At 47.2% G+C, this 19,556-nt stretch overlaps 4 protein-coding genes across 10 annotated transcripts in view; 3 read left to right on the plus strand and 1 right to left on the minus strand.

Moving 5' to 3' along the window:
* Position 1: 1 nt before the first annotated feature.
* ALDOA (aldolase, fructose-bisphosphate A) lies at positions 2 to 2,446 on the plus strand (the record flags this gene model as incomplete). The annotated part of the gene is made up of 7 exons (XM_069064339.1): positions 2 to 44; positions 135 to 346; positions 571 to 625; positions 758 to 918; positions 1,336 to 1,594; positions 1,745 to 1,944; positions 2,175 to 2,446. Coding segments are annotated over 7 exons (1,026 nt in total), but the record flags the coding sequence as incomplete, so codon positions are not given.
* A 3,434-nt stretch (positions 2,447 to 5,880) lies between these two features.
* On the plus strand, positions 5,881 to 13,686 carry PPP4C (protein phosphatase 4 catalytic subunit). 3 transcript variants are annotated; one of them, XM_069063777.1, is made up of 9 exons: positions 5,881 to 6,020; positions 6,302 to 6,506; positions 8,661 to 8,712; positions 10,171 to 10,221; positions 10,546 to 10,647; positions 10,947 to 11,120; positions 11,275 to 11,401; positions 12,806 to 12,995; positions 13,172 to 13,686. In XM_069063777.1, exons 2-9 carry the CDS (start codon positions 6,409 to 6,411, stop codon positions 13,299 to 13,301), a joined length of 924 nt encoding a protein of 307 aa, XP_068919878.1. In that variant the 5' UTR covers positions 5,881 to 6,020; positions 6,302 to 6,408; the 3' UTR covers positions 13,302 to 13,686. The 3 variants fall into 3 exon arrangements, with proteins under 3 accessions (XP_068919878.1, XP_068919884.1, XP_068919894.1); XM_069063783.1 differs by having other exon boundaries at positions 5,917 to 5,986; positions 6,335 to 6,506; XM_069063793.1 differs by lacking the exons at positions 6,302 to 6,506; positions 8,661 to 8,712 and having other exon boundaries at positions 5,919 to 6,035.
* A 522-nt stretch (positions 13,687 to 14,208) lies between these two features.
* On the minus strand, positions 14,209 to 18,816 carry TBX6 (T-box transcription factor 6). 2 transcript variants are annotated; one of them, XM_069063663.1, is made up of 8 exons: positions 18,683 to 18,816; positions 18,059 to 18,299; positions 16,764 to 17,031; positions 16,416 to 16,562; positions 16,177 to 16,247; positions 15,994 to 16,064; positions 15,648 to 15,810; positions 14,209 to 15,003 (listed from the first exon to the last, which is right to left on the minus strand). In XM_069063663.1, the coding sequence occupies exons 1-8, from the start codon at positions 18,798 to 18,800 to the stop codon at positions 14,781 to 14,783; spliced, it is 1,302 nt and encodes a 433-aa protein (XP_068919764.1). In that variant the 5' UTR covers positions 18,801 to 18,816; the 3' UTR covers positions 14,209 to 14,780. The 2 variants fall into 2 exon arrangements, with proteins under 2 accessions (XP_068919764.1, XP_068919756.1); XM_069063655.1 differs by having other exon boundaries at positions 16,764 to 17,082.
* LOC138142652 (sulfotransferase 1A1-like) overlaps positions 18,786 to 19,556 on the plus strand; it is a 73,902-nt gene continuing 73,131 nt past the window's right edge. For 3 of the 4 annotated variants that reach the window (XM_069063734.1, XM_069063743.1, XM_069063755.1), the window contains exon 1: positions 18,786 to 18,804. In XM_069063734.1, the coding sequence (XP_068919835.1) occupies positions 18,799 to 18,804 (6 nt within the window). In that variant the 5' untranslated portion in view covers positions 18,786 to 18,798. The remainder of the gene's footprint in view (positions 18,805 to 19,556) is intronic. The other variant, XM_069063749.1, reaches the window with a different exon arrangement.

The raw sequence follows: 19,556 nt of genomic DNA on the forward strand, positions 1-19,556 counted from the left end.
TGTTGCTCCGGGCAAGGGAATCTTGGCAGCAGATGAGTCCACCGGTACAAAGGGGTGTTGGAAAGGGCAGAGTTTTGAGGGGAGAAAAGCCGCCTACCTCTGTAGATGACTCCCCTTCTCAATTCCACTTTCAGGTAGCATTGCAAAACGCCTGCAGTCCATTGGAACTGAGAACACAGAGGAAAATCGTCGCCTCTATAGGCAGTTGCTTCTGACAGCAGATGATCGAGTGAACTCCTGCATTGGAGGTGTTATCCTTTTCCATGAGACACTCTACCAGAAAGCTGATGATGGTCGTCCCTTCCCCAAAGTCATAAAGGAAAAGGGTGGCATTGTGGGCATCAAGGTAAGGAGGTTTAGGGGGTGAGTTAGAATTAAAATAAAAATTCCTGAAAGTTTCAGGGGCTGAGGTTTAAGAGTAAATGAAGTAAAGGTATTTGAGACAGAAAGAGAAATTGAAGGAAGGAGGGAAGAAAGAGATAAATGGGTCCAAATGGGGTGAAGGTGGGGTAAGGTTTGAAAGGAATGTTATAAATCTTTCATTCTCTCTTTTCACACCTTCCCCAACAGGTGGACAAAGGTGTAGTGCCCCTGGCAGGGACCAATGGCGAGACTACCACCCAAGGTAAGAAATATCAGAATGAAAAGGCTAGTCATCTATCTTGAATGAGGCATTCTTTGTCCTGACTCCCCATCCAAGCTGTAGTTGATCTTGGTTGTTGCCTAAGGACTTCTTAGACTGCTGTCTCACTACCAGGTCTGGATGGGCTGAGTGAGCGCTGTGCCCAGTATAAGAAGGATGGAGCTGACTTTGCCAAGTGGCGTTGTGTACTGAAGATTGGGGATAATACACCTTCCCCACTTGCCATCATGGAGAATGCCAATGTGTTGGCCCGATATGCCAGCATTTGCCAGCAGGTGGGTACCACATTCTGCCATATTCCCAATAGTTCCTTCCAGTTCTAGAGAATGTCAGCAAGCTGTTGAAAAGACATCAGTTTCCCCTGTAGCAGCTGGTATTAAATTCTCAAGTTTGGGTCCTGAGAAGACAGGTACCCTGGGGATTGTCAATTTACCTGAGATACAGCAAAACAAAAGAAATGGTGAATGTGCAGTATGATATAGAAAGGAACATGCATGAATAAAACAACATATAAGGGACAGCTTGGAGGCAGATACCCATCTCTTCCTGGGACCTAAGTGTCTTGGAAATTTGGGGAATTCCGGATTTACACCTGTTATTATGAAGATGTCTCTAGTAGTTAATAGCAGAGGTGGGGTAGAGGATGGCCCTGGGTAGGGGAGGCCTTCACAGCTTTGTTCTTTGCTTTATAGAATGGTATTGTCCCCATTGTGGAGCCAGAGATCCTCCCTGATGGAGAACATGATCTGAAAACTTGTCAATATGTCACTGAGAAGGTCCTGGCTGCTGTCTACAAAGCTCTGAGTGATCACCATGTCTATCTGGAAGGGACCTTACTGAAGCCTAACATGGTCACTGCTGGCCATGCCTGTACCCAGAAGTATTCACATGAGGAGATCGCAATGGCAACTGTAACTGCCCTTCGCCGGACTGTACCTCCTGCAGTCACTGGTAAGAGAAATCCCTTTCTCCCTCAGTATTTATTACCTATGATCTCTTTCACTTTGGGTCACATGTTCTTTTCATGTCTTTTTTTTTTTGAATGCTTGTTATCAGCATTTTTTTTAATATAATCTGATTTCCCTTTTCTCCCTTCCATAGGTATCACCTTCCTGTCTGGGGGTCAGAGTGAAGAGGATGCCTCCATCAACCTCAATGCTATCAACACCTGCCCCTTGCACAAGCCATGGGCACTGACCTTTTCTTATGGCCGAGCCCTGCAGGCATCTGCCCTCAAGACCTGGGGTGGGAAGAAGGAAAATGTCAAGGCTGCCCAAGAGGAATATATTAAGCGGGCCACGGTAAGAAAACAAGAGAAAGAGCCACGATCAGGGACCTTGACAGGCAGGATTCTGGGAACATAAATTAACAAGATGTTAGGATGGGGGTAAGAAGGGGAAAAGAACAAATAGTCTTCAGTCCCTTCTGGTGGTGGAGGGTTTATCTGGGCTGGGTCTTTGGTGTCACTGTGGGTAGTATCCCGGACTACCAGTTTTTCTCATACTTGCTTCTTTGCTTTTTCCTTCACTAGGCTAATAGCCAAGCTGCTCAAGGCAAGTATACTCCAAGTGGAAAGTCAGGAGCTGCAGCCAGCGAGTCTCTCTTTGTCTCTAACCATGCCTACTGATTAAGTCAAGGCCTTCCACTTGGGTATGCCCTAACACTCCAGGAAGAGGCTGAGATCCCAGAGCTTTGTGCTGACCTCTCCCATCACTCCCAGCTTGTGTGTTATTGTTGTTCTCTGGTGAATCTAGTGACCCCTCCTCAGCCCACTTTTTCCAATAAACAACTATTTAACAAGGAGTCTAACGGCTGTGATGGGGCAGGGGTAACTTAATGATTTCCATTTGAAGGGTTGCTTTTGTCCAGGCAAGGAGAACCAATCTTTGCCTTGAGCAAAGAAAAAAAATCATCTTTCTTAATCCCCTGTGAAGAGAGGTGGAGAGGTTGTAAATAGGAAATGGATGTTTTTCTAACTTTTAAAACAAACTCTAAATTAGCTGTGGATCTGTGGAGAGGATTTTATCATCTCCCCAAGGGTATGTATAAATGGACATAAGCCAAATCTCTCTTTCCCCAAGGACAGGATTCCCAATGGGAATATTGATGTGGATTACAATTGGGAATTGCTATTTGGGAGCTCCAGGACCTATTATTTGAGAAATGTTACTGACATGCTAATTTGCTCTAGACACTGACTCAGGCATAGATGTCTAGATGGGTTCCCAGAAGTAGTCACCTGTTGGTCATGCCCTAAGATTCTTTCAACCCCTCCAAAGTCAAGATTGTTCCCAGTCACTGGCCTTAGATATCCATATAACTTCGTGGTTTTTTGTCCAAAGAACTATGATTGACATTGCTGTGTGTCATGAAGAGATCACTAGGGAATTTTGGAACCCTGCTTGCCAAAACAAACAGGGTTCAATTTTAAGCATCTTAAATTAGATGGCAGGTATCTACCCCTTTCATTCATCCAGGATATCATGGTAGAACTCATTAATTTTCCTTGCTTAGCATAGATCATGCTTGGAACCAGTTACCATTCTATTCTTCCCCACATTGACAGTGGTACATTAGAATAGGAAAGAGCCAGGCTGCAGTCAGGTACTTTTTCTGCCAAAGAATGAAGAAGCAGAAGTTTGATAATAGTAGAAGAAAACAATGAATTTGTAAGCAGGGCTAACTGTTTGGCCCCACCATTTACTAGCAGTGTAATCTTGGATAATAGGGCTCTTAAAGAACAACAGAAACTTAAGTCTGGGAGAAACCTTGGAGATTTTTTTTTAGAGCAGTTGGGGTTAAGTAACTTGCTCAAGGTTACACGGTCAGTTTTTTTTTGTGTGTGTGGGTGTTAAGTAGCTGAGGCCTCAACCTGTCTCTGGTCCTCCCGACCCTGGGGCGGAGCTCTTACTCACTGTGCCACCTAGCTGCCCTAGACCTTGGAGATACTGATCTAACCTATGTTGAGAATGGATCTTATGTTCTGAAGTCCCTTCTGGCTCTTAATACTATAGTATATTGAAAAGCACTGCTCCATATGAAACCCCTTAATCCCTGGGTTCTACACATTTTAATTTAGAATGTCTTCTAAAATTGACAGTCCTTAAGGGATACTTTGTAGAAGAGGGTTTCCTGATTTTTAAGCTCCTTTACCCCAATGCAAATTTGCCCCAAATTTAAAGTCAATCCTTATAAATCATCCACCTTCTGTGACTGCTTTTTGTAATAAATTCAGTCGTTCTGCTTAGAAGCCAAGAAATGTACAACCCCAAAGAAAACTAGGTTTCCTTTTGCCAAGTATAAGTCCATACATATTTGGAGTAATTAGTACACATTTGTTATGTTTTTATCAGTTTTGACATGTTTCTCTGAATCAGTTACTGAGCATCTTCTATACAATGCAGCACACACGGAATATTGTTTTGAGCCTCACATTTTAGGATAGGCATTTATTTACAATTGGAGACCAATCAGAAGAGTAACCAAAATGGTGAAACTCGGAATCAAAACTCTTCAATTGAAAGAACAATTGAGAAGAGAAAGGTGGGAGAATTAGAGGTTATAGCATAATAGTTGTTCCAAAATACAGGATTTTTATGTGGTAGAGGGCAATTTGGATTATATTTTTTTATGGCTCTAAAGAGCAGGCCTGGAGGTAATGGCAGTTAACATGATGCAGATTTTAAAAGCAAACTTTATAGTTAACAAAAAGGGAGAAGTAGAGAGTTCCTCCAGCACTTTGAAGTCTTCTAGTGGAGGATGATAATTTGTCATGGACTGCTGTTCAGGCATGAGTTAGGCTAGATAGATAACCTTGAGGCCTAGTTCAACTCATTCAGTAGACAAGAACACCTAGTTCAACTCTATGAATAGGTTTCAAAAAGGTGAACTGTCTTGGTTAAATTCCAATGAAAGAGTAATGAGTCCAGCTCTCCAGATGGCCAAACCTGAATTTCCACATTTCTTCATTCAAGACCCTGTGTTGGCACTGAATCGGAGATAAAGATGGACAAAAGGCCCACAGTTTAGTGAGGAAGCTATATCGAACAAGTAACTAGTAGGGTAGGAGGCAGAATAACGGAGCAGTTTTTGGCCTTGGGAGTCAAGAGGCAAGAGTTGGACTACCAGGTATTTTGCATACCCCATAGCAGTTTTAGTTTTATGACAACAGGCAAGACACTTAAAGCTTTCTGAATCTCGGTTTTCTCACCTGTAAAATGGAAATTAATTTATTTGTACAACCCGTTTCAGTTTTTTAAAAATGGCAAAATGTTAGGTGCCATTATAAAAGTTAGTTGACAGATGCCATAAGGAAGGACATTATAGGGCAGCTAGGAGTCGAGGTAGAATCAGAAAGACTCGGGTTTCTTGAGTTCCGACAAGGCCAGGACACTTACTAGGTGTGTGATCCCCAGCAAGTCACTTAATCCTGTTTGCCTTAGTTCCTCACCTTTAAAAAAAATGAACTGAAAGAGCAAATAGCAAACTACTCCAGTATCTTTGCCAAGAAAACTCCAAATGGGCTATGACTGAGCCACTTAAAGGAAGCCCATACAAGATCATCCTGGAAAGATGGGCAAGGTTTTGATAGGTGGAGATGGCTGGAGAAGAGAGGAAGGCACGGTAGTATTTCTGATGGGGAAATGAAGGGAGGAAGGGCAAATGTAAAGTAGTACGGGAAAAGATCAAGAACGGCTAGAACAGATTTGGGAGGGTCTGCAAAAACGTCGGTGCTGCCACCCTGCCCACGATCTAGCTGACGAGGCTGATTCAACTGAAATAGCCGGGAAAGGGGCCCATCGTCCCATTCCGGCCCACAGCCCTAAAATCAGCGAGACGTAGCCGGATTCACAGAGAGAAGAGAAGCAGCGGTGTTTGGAGGCTTGGTTTCGAATCCACGGCCTGCCACGAATTAGCTGTGACCATAATTTCCGCTTTCGGAGCCCCACTTTTCTCAATCGTCTAATACGCATAGTACTACAGCTATGTTACCTAAAAAGATAATAAAATCTGCTCTTCCCTAGGAAGGAGTCTTCCCTAGCATTTTTGGGAGGGGACGAAGACGTTAGGGCTCTGGGTGGGGCTTAGTAATTCAGCCCCTCCTCTGACTAGCGCTTCAGGGACTACTTCCGCCCTTAAAGATAATATCCGATTCCTTTGCCCGATTTTTTTTCCGCCCTCTTTTCCTGAAGACGGGAGGGGTGGGGCGTCGAACCTCTGACGCTATTTCCGCTGCGCGACGGAAGTGGCCTCCTTCAGCTTCCGCGGCGGGGCCGGAAGCAGCAGCAGCAGCGGTGGCTGCCGGGAGCGGACGGAGGCTCGAAGGTGGAGCCCAGAGCCAGCGGCTCGAGAGTGGGGTCCGGGAGCCGCCGCGTCGGTAATAGCCTCAGGAGTTCACTCTCACCCGTGGGCCACAGTCCTGCCCTCCAAGCTAGCCCCTGGGGCCCGCTGTGCTGAGGTTCCCCCCTCCCCAACCTCCCGGAGATCCCGGGCGGCGGCCAGAGCGGGGCGCCGGGCCCGGCCTGGGGCCTGCCAGAGTTTTGAGAGTGGGGGAAATCTGCGGAGCCCCGGGCTTGGGGAGCTCGTGGCTGGCGTCGGTGGCGGGAGCCACATTGTGTGTCTGACCCGCTGACTCTGTCTCTTCACCCTTGTTTCCAGGAGACACCCGTGCGGGCGGGCGGAGTAGGGAGGGGCTCGGACCCCTGGGTGCGTCTCCCCCCCCCCCCCCCCCCCCCCCGGGGGGGGCCGCGTGAGGCGGGGGGACCATGGCGGAGATCAGTGACCTGGACCGGCAGATCGAGCAGCTGCGCCGCTGCGAGCTCATCAAGGAGAGCGAGGTCAAGGCTCTGTGCGCCAAGGCCAGGTGAGCCTTCAGGACTCTCGCGAGGCAGGCACCAGCCCCCGTGCTAAGTCCGAGCGTGTCCATTGTGGGGATAAAGCTTAATGCTTACGGAGGGGCAGCTAGGTTGCCCCTGGCAACTTTGTAATGGCAAAGTCATTAGGGAGATCCTATTGAGGGCTCAACTCTTCGAGGAATAAATAAAACAGCCCCACCCTTCAGGAAGGGAGCCCCTCATCTCCTGGAATAAGCAACACAACCAGAAAACAGCCCCAACCAACACATGGTAAAGTGCGGTTAGTACTGGATTTTGTGAGGGGTCATAAATTTCTGTAGGAGTTCAAAGAGAAGATCAGGGAAGATGGTGAAATCCGGCAGGGCTTCTTGGAAACAGATGAGACTTGAACTGGGCCTTTAAATTAGATTGAAATTGGTGGATAGATAGGTTTTGAGAAGTGAGGAAGAACAGTGTGAACAATAGGACAGCAGTATGGCAGGAATGAAATATGGACCAGGAACAGTGAGAGGGTCTCTTGACTATGGGCAACCTTGAAAGCCAGATAACTTAGGTTTGGTATCACAGGCCCTACCGCCTAAGGTTCTTGAGCAAAGGACTGACATGGTGAAGGCTTTGTTAACTAATCAGATGCAGATGGACATTGACCAGAACACTGAGGTGGAGTTTAAATCTTACACTGAAAAAAAGCTGGGTATGAGCTATTATGTTCCGGCTTGTAGTCCAGGATCAAAGGAGGGACCCCTGGCCCTCAAGAAATAGGGAAGGTGTGGTTAGGTCCATGGTCTTGCACATGAGACAGTATTTGACCCAAGTGTTCCCAAGAGAAGGTTTTGGACCTTGACTTTGAGAGAACCCATCCTATATTTCTGTCCTGACTCCTTCCCTGCTTTTCCATGACCTAGACTAAAATTTATTTATTCATCTAAGAATTCTGTGAGAAATGCCCTCCCTACTTCCCCCACCCCCAAAAAGGGCAGTTTTTACCATAAAAGAACATACAATCTAGAGTGGGTGTATAGTTATATATGTATACATGGAATAAAAGGTCAGATGTGCTATACTCTAAAAGACACAGACAAAAGTACTGTAGGTTTTCAGAAAATAGACAGATGTGAGCTAGAGTGATCTGGGAAGATGTCACAGAGAAAAGATGGCATTAGAACTAGGCTTTGAACGAGGAGTTAGTGAAGGACTTACATGATCAAAAGTGAATTGGTAAGGAAACAAAAAGTCTTTTTGGGAAATGAACAGTTTCCCTAGTTTGGCTGAAGTGTTATATAAAGTAGTACTGGAGATGAGCTGGGAACAGGCATGGTATAGATAGCACACTGACTGGGCTTTGATATCAGAAGTCCTAGGTTCAAGTCTCATCTCTGTGACAAACTTCTCAGTTTTCCTCTTCTCTAGAAACTGGATTTGGACTTAGATGATTTCCTTGATCAAGGCTAACATTTTGTGATGGTGTAGAGTCTTGAGGGTGGGGGCCTTTGAATGCCAAGCTGAGGGAGTTTGGACCACTTGCCTTTTAGGCAATAATGATGCACAGGTATTCTTACCTTCTCTTATTATCCCCCTCTTCCTTCAAGATACAACTCAGGTACTACCTCTTACACTAGGTCTTTCCTGACTTTCTCCCCTCCTCCAGTTACAGTACTCTCAGTTTTGATTACTATGTATTATTTTGCATATCTTTTGTATTTATATATTTGTATCGATGTTGTTTCTCCCCTGTAGAATGTGAGCTCCTTGAGGGCAAGTACTGTTTTGTTTTTGTCTTTGTATCCCCCATACCTAGCACAGTATCTTGAATGTAGTAGATAATGTAGCTTAATAAATGTTGAATTGAATTGAATTGAGGCTTTGGAGGTTTTTGAATAAGGAGCTAGTGATAACTCAGAACTATGCTTTATGGGAATTTTGCTGTCGTAACGCAACATAGATTGGAGGGGGCAGAAAGAACAGGAGAATCTCCTGATACCCTTGTGAGTCCTTCTTGGGTACCAGTACTCTTCTGCCTCTCACAGTGATGCCTGAAGTCTTTCCAGGCCAGCTCTATTAGGCCTTCAGTAAGGTCAGGTCAGACCTGGCCATGAATAGAGGTAGGGGTTGCTGCTCTGAGGCCTGGTCTGGCTATGACAACCATCTCCTTGTGTCTTCAGAGAGATCTTGGTGGAGGAGAGCAATGTACAGAGGGTGGACTCCCCCGTCACGGTGAGTGAAGTCATAGCCCTTTCCCCCATCCCTAAATCTGAGCTGGTTTTATGCATGCATGCGCATCCCCTGTTATACTTGACCTAGCACATAAACACCCAATAAAGTTTGGTCTTTCTTTCACAAATGTACACACACATAGTGGGAAAGTGCTGGATTTGGAGTCAGAGAGTGTAAGTTTGAATTCTGACTCTGCTACTTAGTACTTGAGCATGACACTGCACCACTCTAGGTGCAGTTCCTTCATCTGTAAAATAAGGGAGTTGGTCTACATCAGGGATTCTTACCCTTTTTTATGGCATGGACCCCTTTAGCAGTCTAGTGAAGCCAGAGCCTTCTGAACTAAAAATCTGTTTAAAAAAAAAAATCTGTGAAATCCATGGGATTACAAAGGAAATTATTTTACGTTGAAATCATTATCAAGATAAACTTTTTTTTTAATTCCTGGACCCCCAGGTTAAAAACTCTAGGACTAGATAGCCTACTACCCATGTTTCCCTGATAATAAGACCTATCCCGAAAATAAGCCCTCCCCTTACTGTGTGAGATTCCTCTAAAATAAGCCCTCCCCCAAAAATAAGCCCTATTGAGATTGCTACTGTAGTGAAGATGATCCCCTGCACTACACGCTACATTACGGTACCCCTCTGTATGCACCGTTCCCCCCCCCCCCCCGGGTGAAACGCACATCGCGCTCCGAGCTGCAGCAGTGAGCGCGTCATCCTGTTCTTCATTGAATTCATTATTGAATAAAGGTACATTTTTTTGTTCACATTTACCTGTTTATTAAAATTGCTGTCAATGTTCATTAAAATAAGCCCTCTGGTGTTTTTCTGTCCAAAAAATATAAGACAGTGTCTTATTATCGGGGAAACACGGTATGCTAGGTACCTTCGAATTCTAAATATTGTGGTCCTCCAAAATTTCTCTTTGGCCTTTTTTTTATATGTGCATATGGGCATACACGAATTTGAAGTCCAGCTTGGTCCACATTGAATTGTGTTTCCCTTTAATGGAGGCCTGAACCCAGAATTCCTCTAAACTCAGACTCTTGCTTAAGGGAGTCTTATTATGTCATTGTTTCACTCCCTCTGCCATCATTAAGGTAACATCTCACAAGTTGTGAAAGGGAAGGAGTTTTGGATCTAATAGGACTTTGTAAGTAGGACAGAAGGACCTGACCCGGCTACATATGTGCTGGGCTAGTACTCCAGGCTCAGCGGTGGTAGGAAGGTGCTATAAGGAAGGACCTCTGCTCCTTTCTTAGCTGCCTGCTGGCTTCTGGTTGGTTCTAAGAAAGAAGGGCTAGGTTGAATTCTAGCCCTGCCACTGCCTAACCTTGGGGCAAGTCACTTCAAGCCTTTGGATTTCAGATTCTTTACCTGTAAAATGCAGGGTCTAGACTAGATGTTCTGTCAGGTTCCTTTCAGCTCTAACATTCTGTGATTCTTACCCCAGGTGTGTGGGGACATCCATGGACAATTCTATGATCTCAAGGAGCTGTTTAGAGTGAGTGTGTGTATATATGTCGGGATGAAGCTGGGGGAAGGATAATATTCCGATTCTTGGATTTACTGGCAAAAAAAAACAGGTTCATAATTGTCTGGAAAACTCCTTTAATTTGGAATGGGAGCTTTTAATCTGGCCAAAGATGTAGGGTAAAGGGGAATTTTGATGTAAGCCAATCCTGGATTTGGTGCTATTCATATTCAATGGAGTTATCAGGGACTTCAGAATGGAATGGGGTTTTAATTTGGACAAGGTATATGGGACAGACATACGTGGTTTTCAAAAGGGTTTGGGATAATGAAATGAAGCCTCCTCTCCTTCCAGGTGGGTGGCGATGTCCCTGAGACCAACTACCTCTTCATGGGGGACTTTGTGGACAGAGGTTTTTATAGCGTCGAAACATTCCTGCTGCTGCTTGCCCTTAAGGTGACTATGCCTGGGACTCTTGATTCTGTTCTTGGACTCCTAGATAGATTCTTTGACCCTAACTCCTAGAAACTTTCCTTCATACTATTCTGAACAGCACTCCCAAACCATGAGACATCCCAGGCCTAGAGTTACCTGAAGACTTTATCCCAGATGTCCCCCAGCTGCCTCCTCTCTGGAGACTTCTCCAAGCTACATCTTTCTTTACCCCAGCTCTGTGGCCAGTTTTCTCTAGACTACCATATACCCACGCCTGCCAGTTGTGACCATCATTCCTCTTGCACCCTTATCCTCGCCAGGTCCGGTATCCTGACCGCATCACTCTGATTCGGGGGAACCATGAGAGCAGGCAGATCACACAGGTCTATGGCTTCTATGATGAGTGTTTGCGAAAGTATGGCTCAGTGACTGTGTGGCGCTACTGCACTGAGATCTTTGACTACCTCAGCCTGTCCGCCATCATCGACGGCAAGGTAGGAAAGAGCTAGTGGGTGGTCATCTCAGTTGCAGGGTCAAGGTGAACAATGAGGCTGGAGAGTGATGAGTATATGGACAAGGAACATATCTGTCATCTGGGAAGCAGTCAAAAGAATCAATGAACCTCATTCTTCCTCCTGTCTTCCCCAGATTTTCTGCGTGCATGGGGGCCTCTCTCCCTCTATCCAGACCCTGGACCAGATCCGGACGATTGACAGAAAGCAGGAGGTGCCTCATGATGGGCCCATGTGTGACTTGCTCTGGTCTGACCCTGAAGGTGAGGTGTAGAGGGTGAAGGATAAAGTGGGGTAGAAGAGCAGATAACCCCACACCCCATATCTTTGGTGTTTTGCTGGGGAACTTGATTCTGGTAGGGAGCACTAGTGGATGCAGGGAGAGGGGAAAGATAATTCAAGGCAATAGAAAATAGACTAAAAGGAGGGTTTTAATTTTTTGGTTTTTTGGACATTTATTCCATGACCAGTTTAGGAAGCTCAGTTTTGGAGCATGCCCTGTATGGGAGAGCAGCCCTCGAATTTTTAATTTATTGGGATATTGTACATTAGCTATGGAAATCAGCCCAGCGACCTAGTCTTTGACCACCTTGGGCACCAGGGGACCTGGAATTTTCCCATTTGGATAACTGATAGGGGAACTTTCATCTTGATAGCAGCATTAAGCTGGGATCTTTCTGCCAACCAGTGGCCTAGATAGAGCACCACATAATGGGGTGGTTGGGAAGGATGTTTTGAATTGAATCATAACATTGAAAGTGACTGTAAAGGTCATTTATATTCTTAAAGGAACCTAAAAGGTAATTTCGTTTTCTATTCCTCACTTCACAAATAAGGAAATTGTCCCAAAGAAGTGATGACTTGCCTAGAGACACATGAGGAATAAGTGGAGGAGCCCAGCCCCCAAACCCGCATACTTTGACTACAGATTTGTCGCTTCAAACTAGTGCAGGAATCCTGTCTAATAAGTAGTCGTTCTGCTACTTCCCTAGTGATAGGATTCTTACTAACTCTCCAATAAACCCATTCTCATTACTGAGCAACTGATTATTAAGGTCATTCTTACTGGACCAAGATCTGCCTTCCAGTAACCTTCCCCTTTTTTTAAAAAAGTTGTATTTAGGGGCAACTAGGTGGCACAGTGAATAGAGCACTGGCCCTGGAGTCAGGAGGACCCGAGTTCAAATCTGGCCTCAGACACTTGACACTCTTACTAGTCCTGTGACTTTGGGCAATTCACTTAACCCCAGTTGCCTTGCCTTCCCCCCTCCAAAAAGTTTTAAAAGAAAAAAATTTTTAAGTTGTATTTCTGCTTTCCAGAGCTACGAAAAAGTGAGATCACTCTACTACATTGTAATCTAATCCTTCAGATATCTGAAGACTACCATCATGTCTCTGCTCAGGACTGGCATTTAGTCCTTTAAGATTTGTAGAGCAAATTACTTTCATCTTATCCTTGCCAAAGTAGCCTTGTGAGGCAGGCCCTGCCAGTTTAAGTCTTTCTGACCTGAGAAAGAATGTAGAACTTTATCCCCTGTACAACATTGTAGCCAACACCTCTTCCACATTTTTCAGCATTCCAGTTTAGTGGAGGAAGGGGATGTCAGACTCTGATAAAGCTAAGAAGAGGGAGGCCACATGTTATGTCCCATTTCCATACCCTACAGACACAACGGGCTGGGGCGTGAGTCCCCGTGGAGCTGGCTACCTGTTTGGCAGTGATGTGGTGGCCCAGTTCAATGCAGCCAATGACATTGACATGATATGCCGGGCTCACCAGCTGGTGATGGAAGGCTACAAGTGGCACTTCAATGAAACTGTGCTCACCGTGTGGTCAGCACCCAACTACTGCTACCGGTGAGCTGGAAAGGAGAAGACAGAGCTTCCCAGCTCTAGACCAGGAGCCTGGGGAGGGAAGCATTGGTGCAATCAGGCTAGCTTGATCTTCTCTGGAGTTGGTGGAAGTTGGGAGGGGAGCCCTGGGGGAAATTTTCTGGTGTTACATCACTCAGATGACTTTTCCTTTTCAATAGCTGCGGAAATGTGGCAGCCATCTTGGAGTTGGATGAGCACCTCCAGAAAGACTTCATCATTTTTGAAGCTGCACCCCAGGAAACCCGGGGCATCCCTTCCAAGAAGCCAGTGGCTGACTACTTCCTGTGACCCCACCCAGGCCCCTCCCACCCCCATCCTTTATTCCTCTCCTCAGCCTCAAAATCCTTTGGACCACTGTGACTCTGTCCCCTGCTGTTCCTGTTACCATCATGTAGGACAGGGTCTCCCAAAGTGGGGGCAATTTCCCCGTCTCCTCCCTAGGATCTCAGAGGACACTGGGAGAGCAGAGAAGCCTCTCCCATCCTGTGTTCTGTCCTAGGCAGAGGCCAGGGGGCAAGGAGGACAAACTTTGATCCAGTTTCCTCCTCCCCCAGATTCTTTGTTTCGAAGTTTCTGGTGATTTTTTTTTCTGGTTTTCTCTTTTTTTGTTTGTTTTTAGATAAAAACTTTGGGAAAAAAATGAAAAAAAATTCTAATAAAAGAAAGAAAATGACCTTTATTCTTACCTCCATCTGGCTCAGCAGGAGCAGTTACCCTACACTACAGAAGTATAATCCTGATTCACATTTCTGCAGTGCTATAAGTTTCACAGAGCACTCTCCTCTCCACGACACTCTGAAGGAGGGTGCTGGAGTAACTGCACCCCTGTGGGAGATGAGTCAATAGCTCTAGCAGTGGTAACTAACCCTGGGATTTGAGTGTGAACCTCACAGCAAGTACGTGTTTTCTGTTCCACCAGACCACATTCTCCTGGTGGTTAGAGCATCAGGTGGGCCCTTCTGCCTCCCCTGATTTATCTTCATTCCTGTGGAGCCCCTTCGGGACCTGTTGCCTTGAGTACTTCTTAGAGCCTGGAAACCTGGCTGATAGGATTTGGAGGCAAACAAGGTAGGACACCTTGGATTCGAATCCTTGGAAATTGGAGAACTTCATGAAAGAAGAGGACTTTGAAATGGCTTTAGAAAGGCAGGAAGCCAACTGCCTCCAAATCTAATAGATTTGTATAACACACAAATGACTCAAAAGTTTTATTTTAGGGGGAAAAAAGAGCCTGGAGTCCAAAAGTGTTTTGAGAGAATAGTAATTACTGTACATTTGGCAGTGGGGGTAAAGACAGTGTGCTCTACATCCCTGGAAGAGTTTCCCCATGTGGAGGTAAGGATATGTATATGTAAATTGGTCAAACAGTATTTCTAGCAGTAAGGGGACAAACTTTGTTGGGTGTGTGCACCCTAGAGGCCTTATAGGAACTCCCTTAGCTGGGCTGCCCTTGAAAGTTTCTGGTGGTGGCCTCTGACCTGTCCTTTTGGCGAGGCCCAGTCCCCTGCTGGCCCAGCCCCCACCCTCCATTCACACCCAGGTGAGAGCCCAGGAAGGGGAAGCCAGAACAGCTGGTCTCCCCCCAAGCCTACCTCCACAGGCTTTGAAGCAGGAAGGGGGTGTGAGCTGAAGCTGAAGTGTGAACTGAGTGGGGGTAGGCTTGGCTGAGATGAAGGAGGCCAAAGCAGCCATTTGGTGTGGGAGGGAGATGGCCCCCAAGAGTCCCCCAGGCTCCAGAGAGAAAGGTTGTTAGGTGCCGCCTCTAACTTAATAGAGGGGCTTACTGCTAACATCCAGGTAGCCCCCAGGGGCTGCATAGGGGAGAGGGAAAGGCCCTCCCTGGAGAAAGTGAGGGGCAAAGGCTGATGCCGGAGGTGCTGGGGGATATCCAGGACCAGAACCCCCATTCCCAGGAGACAGCTCTAGGAAGGGTGCCTGGTAAGACGAAGAACGAGACAGCTGATCTGCAGCCTCTGAGAAGGAAGAGGCCCTGAGAAGCAAAAAGAAAGCCAGGTTAGGAAAAGATAATGAAGTCAACCTATATTAGGAGAAGTTTTTATGCAGTTTACAAAATTGCTTCCTCACTACAACCCTGTGAGCATTATTTATTTCCATTTTAGAGATGGGAAAATTGAGGCTCAGATTTTCCACAATCGTATAGCAAGTAATGAGAGCTAGGATTTGAACCCAGGTTTCCTGACTCCAAGTCCAGAACTCTGTCCAGTGCCCTACCCTGCCTCTAAAGTAATTAGTGCATAGTATTACTGCTGTTTTATAAATGGGCTGTGAGAGGTAAGAGGCAGGGAGAAGCACAATGGAATGACTGAAAATGATTAGGCACTAAGGAACCAGGTTCCAGTTTTCAGCTCTGCCACTTCCAATCTGTGAAATCTTGGACATGTCATAATCCCTCTGGGCCTTGATTTCCTCATCTATATAAAATGAGAAACCTTAAAAGTGACTTCTAGAGAGCCCAAATCAGTGACCAGCTCTGGAAGGAAATAATTTGTTGAAAATCAGAGAGCTAATGAATGAGTGGTAGAATAGTAATTCAAACCCAAGTCCATTTTTAATTCCAGATTTTCCACCATGTTGTTTCCCCTCCACCCTCAGATATCATATACCCTGTCTCACCTGGTGGGGAGGCTACTGGGAGCCCCGTGAAAGGCAGCTGGGTGCAGAAGGTAGGCCTCAGCACTGGGTCCTCCACAAGGAGGTGTGGGGACCTCAGTAGATGAAGAGGCTTGTTCTGGAAGGTCTCCGGCCAATGTGGAGTCACAGGGACCTCCAGGGCCGTCTGTGATAAAGATAAGATTAGAGATGGAGGATAGAGGAAATAAGAGAGGGATGTGGAGAGAGGTTTAAGGAAAGGTGAGAGTTGGCACAGAGAAATGAAGGAGGCAGTCAGCCCCTAATCTCAACCCACCCTGTGTAGAGCACACTCTTCTCCCCCTCTCATTGCCCCTGCAGTAGCACTTACCTCCACCATAGGTCTCCATAATGACAGGGTCTGGTCCCCTCAGCTTCCTCTTAACCCTGGCATCCCGTTCCCTGGAGCCCATGGAATGGGGACATGTTCAACATCTCCCTCAAATAATTTCCTACGTCAGCCAGCTATATGGTCTTCCCACCAGACCCACATCCAGACCCCTAATAATCCCACCTCTTACAGTTCCTCCCGTTTTCCCGGAACCCCTTAGCAAAGGGATTAGCTGCAATCTTCAGTTGTGTGATCTGGAGGGACATGATTGGAAGGGAAAACCTGGGGTTAATCCAATTGCCCACCCGAAACAGACCAACCCTCCCTCAAGACTGGTTGTCAAGGCAAGTTGAAACCTCTTTCAAGAACTAGATGGTTTGGGGTAGCCCCAGGGTGTGAGGGAAGTGAGTGGGAATCCTTACCCGAGGATTCTGGTAGGCTGTTACAGAGATGAATGAGGTCTCAGGGAATCGGAAGGAAGCAACACCACCCCAGTGCCGGCTACAGAGCTGGGCAGCCCTAACCAGATGAAGCCGTGGCTGGTACTTGTGCATCGAGTGAAGGATCAGCTGAAGGCACACAGGAGCGAAAGGGAGATGGGTGGAACAAAAGGGTTCCTTACTACCTTGACCTGCAACCTCTAATCTGGGATTCACCCAACCCTATGGCTCCATAGCCCAACAAGAACTACTCCACAATGACCTTGTTTTCTCTCCCTCTAACTCCCCCTGGGAATCTCTCCTTGCTTCTGCCACCCACTGGAGCCTCACGTGTCCATGTGGATCCAAGGTGTTGTTGGTGAGCTTGACACGGTGGAAGGAGACAGGCTGCCGCATCCAGTGGGCGCCAGTAGCTGGGGAGTCTGGGTGGATGTATACTCGGTCTGGGAGGCGTGGCTCTGCCTTGCCACTTGGTTCCCAACGACGGCCTTGCCAACGGTACCGGGCCCCATCCACAGGCACCACATCAAGGAGAAACAAGTAGCGAGCCTCAGGATCCAGACCAGTCACTGTCACTCGGCAGGCGGGGAACATTCGTCTGGAGGCAGCCAGGGGGGTGGGAATGTTGCTAGGCTGGCCCTCTTTAATTCTGACCACAAGTGAGGAGTCAGAATCACAATGGTCAATTGTTGGGGAGTGGGGGAGAGATGATTAGGACAACAGAACACAGGACAGTGGTAGAAGGGGCCTTAGGGATCTACTCCAGCCCTTCATTTTAGAGAGGAAGGAAGGGCCAGACTTGCTCTTGGACCCCTGTTCATCTTTAAAATTAAGGCATTCAAGTGTTTCACCTTTTTGTATGTGTCATAAGACCCCTAGCTATAGCAAACAGGACGACTAAACAGAATCATTAAATGCACAAAATAAAATACATCATCTTTTTCTCATCCAAGTTCATGGACTCCCTGAAATCTATCCACTAATCAGCTGGGGGGAGGGGGGAGTGTCTGTGGACCCCAGGTTAAGAACTCTGCTCTGAGGTCCTTTCCATATTTAAATCCCAGGCTCCTGGGTTCAAAGGCTCACAGTGAATTTAGGTCAGAGCCAGTTTTCATAAAGCCTTAGTTCATCACTTTCTGCTACCTTATCCTCCCTCGGACTCCATTTTTTCTGGGACAGAAGGCATTGGAGAAAGATGCTCTCCCTCACATCTTGGCAACTATCCTCATCTTCCTGGTTCCTCAGTATGACCAGTACATCGAGCCTGATGTAATAAGTACTTAATAAACAATTGTTGATTGATTTAGGCTTTACTTGCACAAGAATAGAGCATGAAGCCTCCATCTAAATTTTTTACCTTAAGAGGAATCACTATGCTACAGTAATTATTAGCCAGACAAAGTCTAACCTTGAGCACAGATTAACCACACCAACTGTTGCCCTAACCCAACCACAATAATTTCAAATTTTTTCTATTACATAATTTTCTATCACAAGGAAAAGTGAAGGAAGTGTGGATAACTTTTCATGCAACCCTTCACAGCCCCAAACCAACTTCTATTGGCAGGCTCAGGCCCCATTTGAAGACAGAACATCTCTGTGGCTGCTTTTGATCCTTGCCTCACCTCCCAGCCTTGGTGATGATCATTTCTGTTCCCACAGAGTTGAACTCTTTCCACAAATCATGGTTCTCCAGGCTTAGGCTGACTCCTGGGAGCAGGCGGGAGGCCTCAGAAGCTGAGGCAGGGGCAGTTGACTCTCCTCCCAGAGGAGGGGGCAATGGAGGCAAGGGTGGTGGGGCAGCCAGAGGCCGTGGTGCAGCCTCCAGCCCTGAGAGAAAGCAATCTAATTTGGGGGTGTCAAGGTCTAGGGCACAGTGGAAAAAAGAAAAAAAAATCAGTAAAGGACTGTCAACTCGTGTCCCTTCCCTTCCCCCTACTTCTGTAGGCTCCCCTAGAATTTTCAGAACATTCAATTTGGACTTCAGGGATTATCTGGTTCAACCACTTCATTTTACATATAGAAAAAATGATGCCCAAGGTCATACAGCAAGTTAGTAGTAGGGCCAAAACTAACAAAGATGAGTGTCCTGGCTCCCAGTACAAAGCTCTTTCTGCTATAACATTGCTATACCCTCTCCCCTCCCATCCACCCTCACCCAACACAACCCCCTCCATCAAAAAAAATTCTTAGTGCTAATATCAACATCCCTCCCAAGTCACCCAGGTCTCTGGGCTCTGTCGTCTCACCTGAGTAACGGTACCCCTCTGCCAGCCCTGCTGGAAAACCAAGATCCCCCCCAGGCTGGGGGGGCCGAAGCCTGTAGCTGGCCCCCAAGGGGGCATAGAGCTCTCGGGGATGGTACATGGGGCTGATCCCAGGCCCCTCCTGTCCTGTCTGCTCAGCTCTGAGCCACCCGCCCAGGTGATGCCCCCTTTATAGCCTCAGCCCCCTTGGCCCCTGGTCACAGCTCCTCCTCCCCCAGGGGCCTTCAAGGCTGGGGGTGCAGGATGTAGGAAAGGGGGGGAAATTCGGTGTGGGGAGGAGGGGGGCGGCCCATGGGGCCCAGATGGGAATGCCTGGGTTCCTCCCCTCCCTAATTCCATCTGTCCCACAAGTTAGTCCACCTCCCTCCCCCTCTCCTAGTCCCCTCCAGCCAGCCCGACGGCTAGGCTTCATTAGCCCTGGCCCCCTACTCCCTAATTACATAATTAACTCCTCGGCCTGATTGATCCCGGGGGGCTTGAGCCGGGACAGCAGTTTGGCGCTTCCTGCCAGCTGTTCGGGGTTCCCACGAAGAAACCTGGGAGAACCTGGGAGGCGGGGCCTCTGGGACTCGGGGCGAGACCATAGGACTTGGGGGCGGGGCCTCGGGTAAGTAACAGACATCTCTGCCTGACCCGGACCCTGGACGGTCGTCTTCCAATTTCTCCCCTTGCGCTGGGGTGGGAGGGAGAAACACCGAGATCCCCAGGGAAAAGTGTGGCCGAAATCTGAACTCGGCAGTCTAGACTGCCACTTCGGGAAGCACCTTCGGGGACCCCGCAGCTTCCCCAGGACTCGGAGGACTAGGGGGCCCCGGGCCATTGGTTAGCCGTTCCACACTGCACCGGACAACATTAC

This window comes from Petaurus breviceps, unplaced genomic scaffold, assembly GCF_028583685.1.
Source record: "Petaurus breviceps papuanus isolate PSGF00001 unplaced genomic scaffold, PetGlider_PUasm1.0 138, whole genome shotgun sequence".
NCBI classification, from domain to species: Eukaryota; Metazoa; Chordata; class Mammalia; order Diprotodontia; family Petauridae; genus Petaurus; species Petaurus breviceps.

Bases quoted from the DNA above. Each gene is read 5' to 3' on its own strand.
- PPP4C (XM_069063777.1), top strand. From the start codon at position 6,409: ATGGCGGAGATCAGTGACCTGGACCGGCAGATCGAGCAGCTGCGCCGC. The intron at 10,222-10,545 runs GTGAGTGTGTGT...CTCTCCTTCCAG, and splicing joins ATCTCAAGGAGCTGTTTAGA to GTGGGTGGCGATGTCCCTGA. The intron at 11,402-12,805 runs GTGAGGTGTAGA...CATACCCTACAG, and splicing joins GCTCTGGTCTGACCCTGAAG to ACACAACGGGCTGGGGCGTG.
- TBX6 (XM_069063655.1), bottom strand. From the start codon at position 18,800: ATGTACCATCCCCGAGAGCTCTATGCCCCCTTGGGGGCCAGCTACAGG. The intron at 18,300-18,682 runs GTGAGACGACAG...ACTGTGCCCTAG, and splicing joins AGAGGGGTACCGTTACTCAG to ACCTTGACACCCCCAAATTA. The intron at 15,811-15,993 runs GTAAGTGCTACT...TCTTTATCACAG, and splicing joins TATGGAGACCTATGGTGGAG to ACGGCCCTGGAGGTCCCTGT.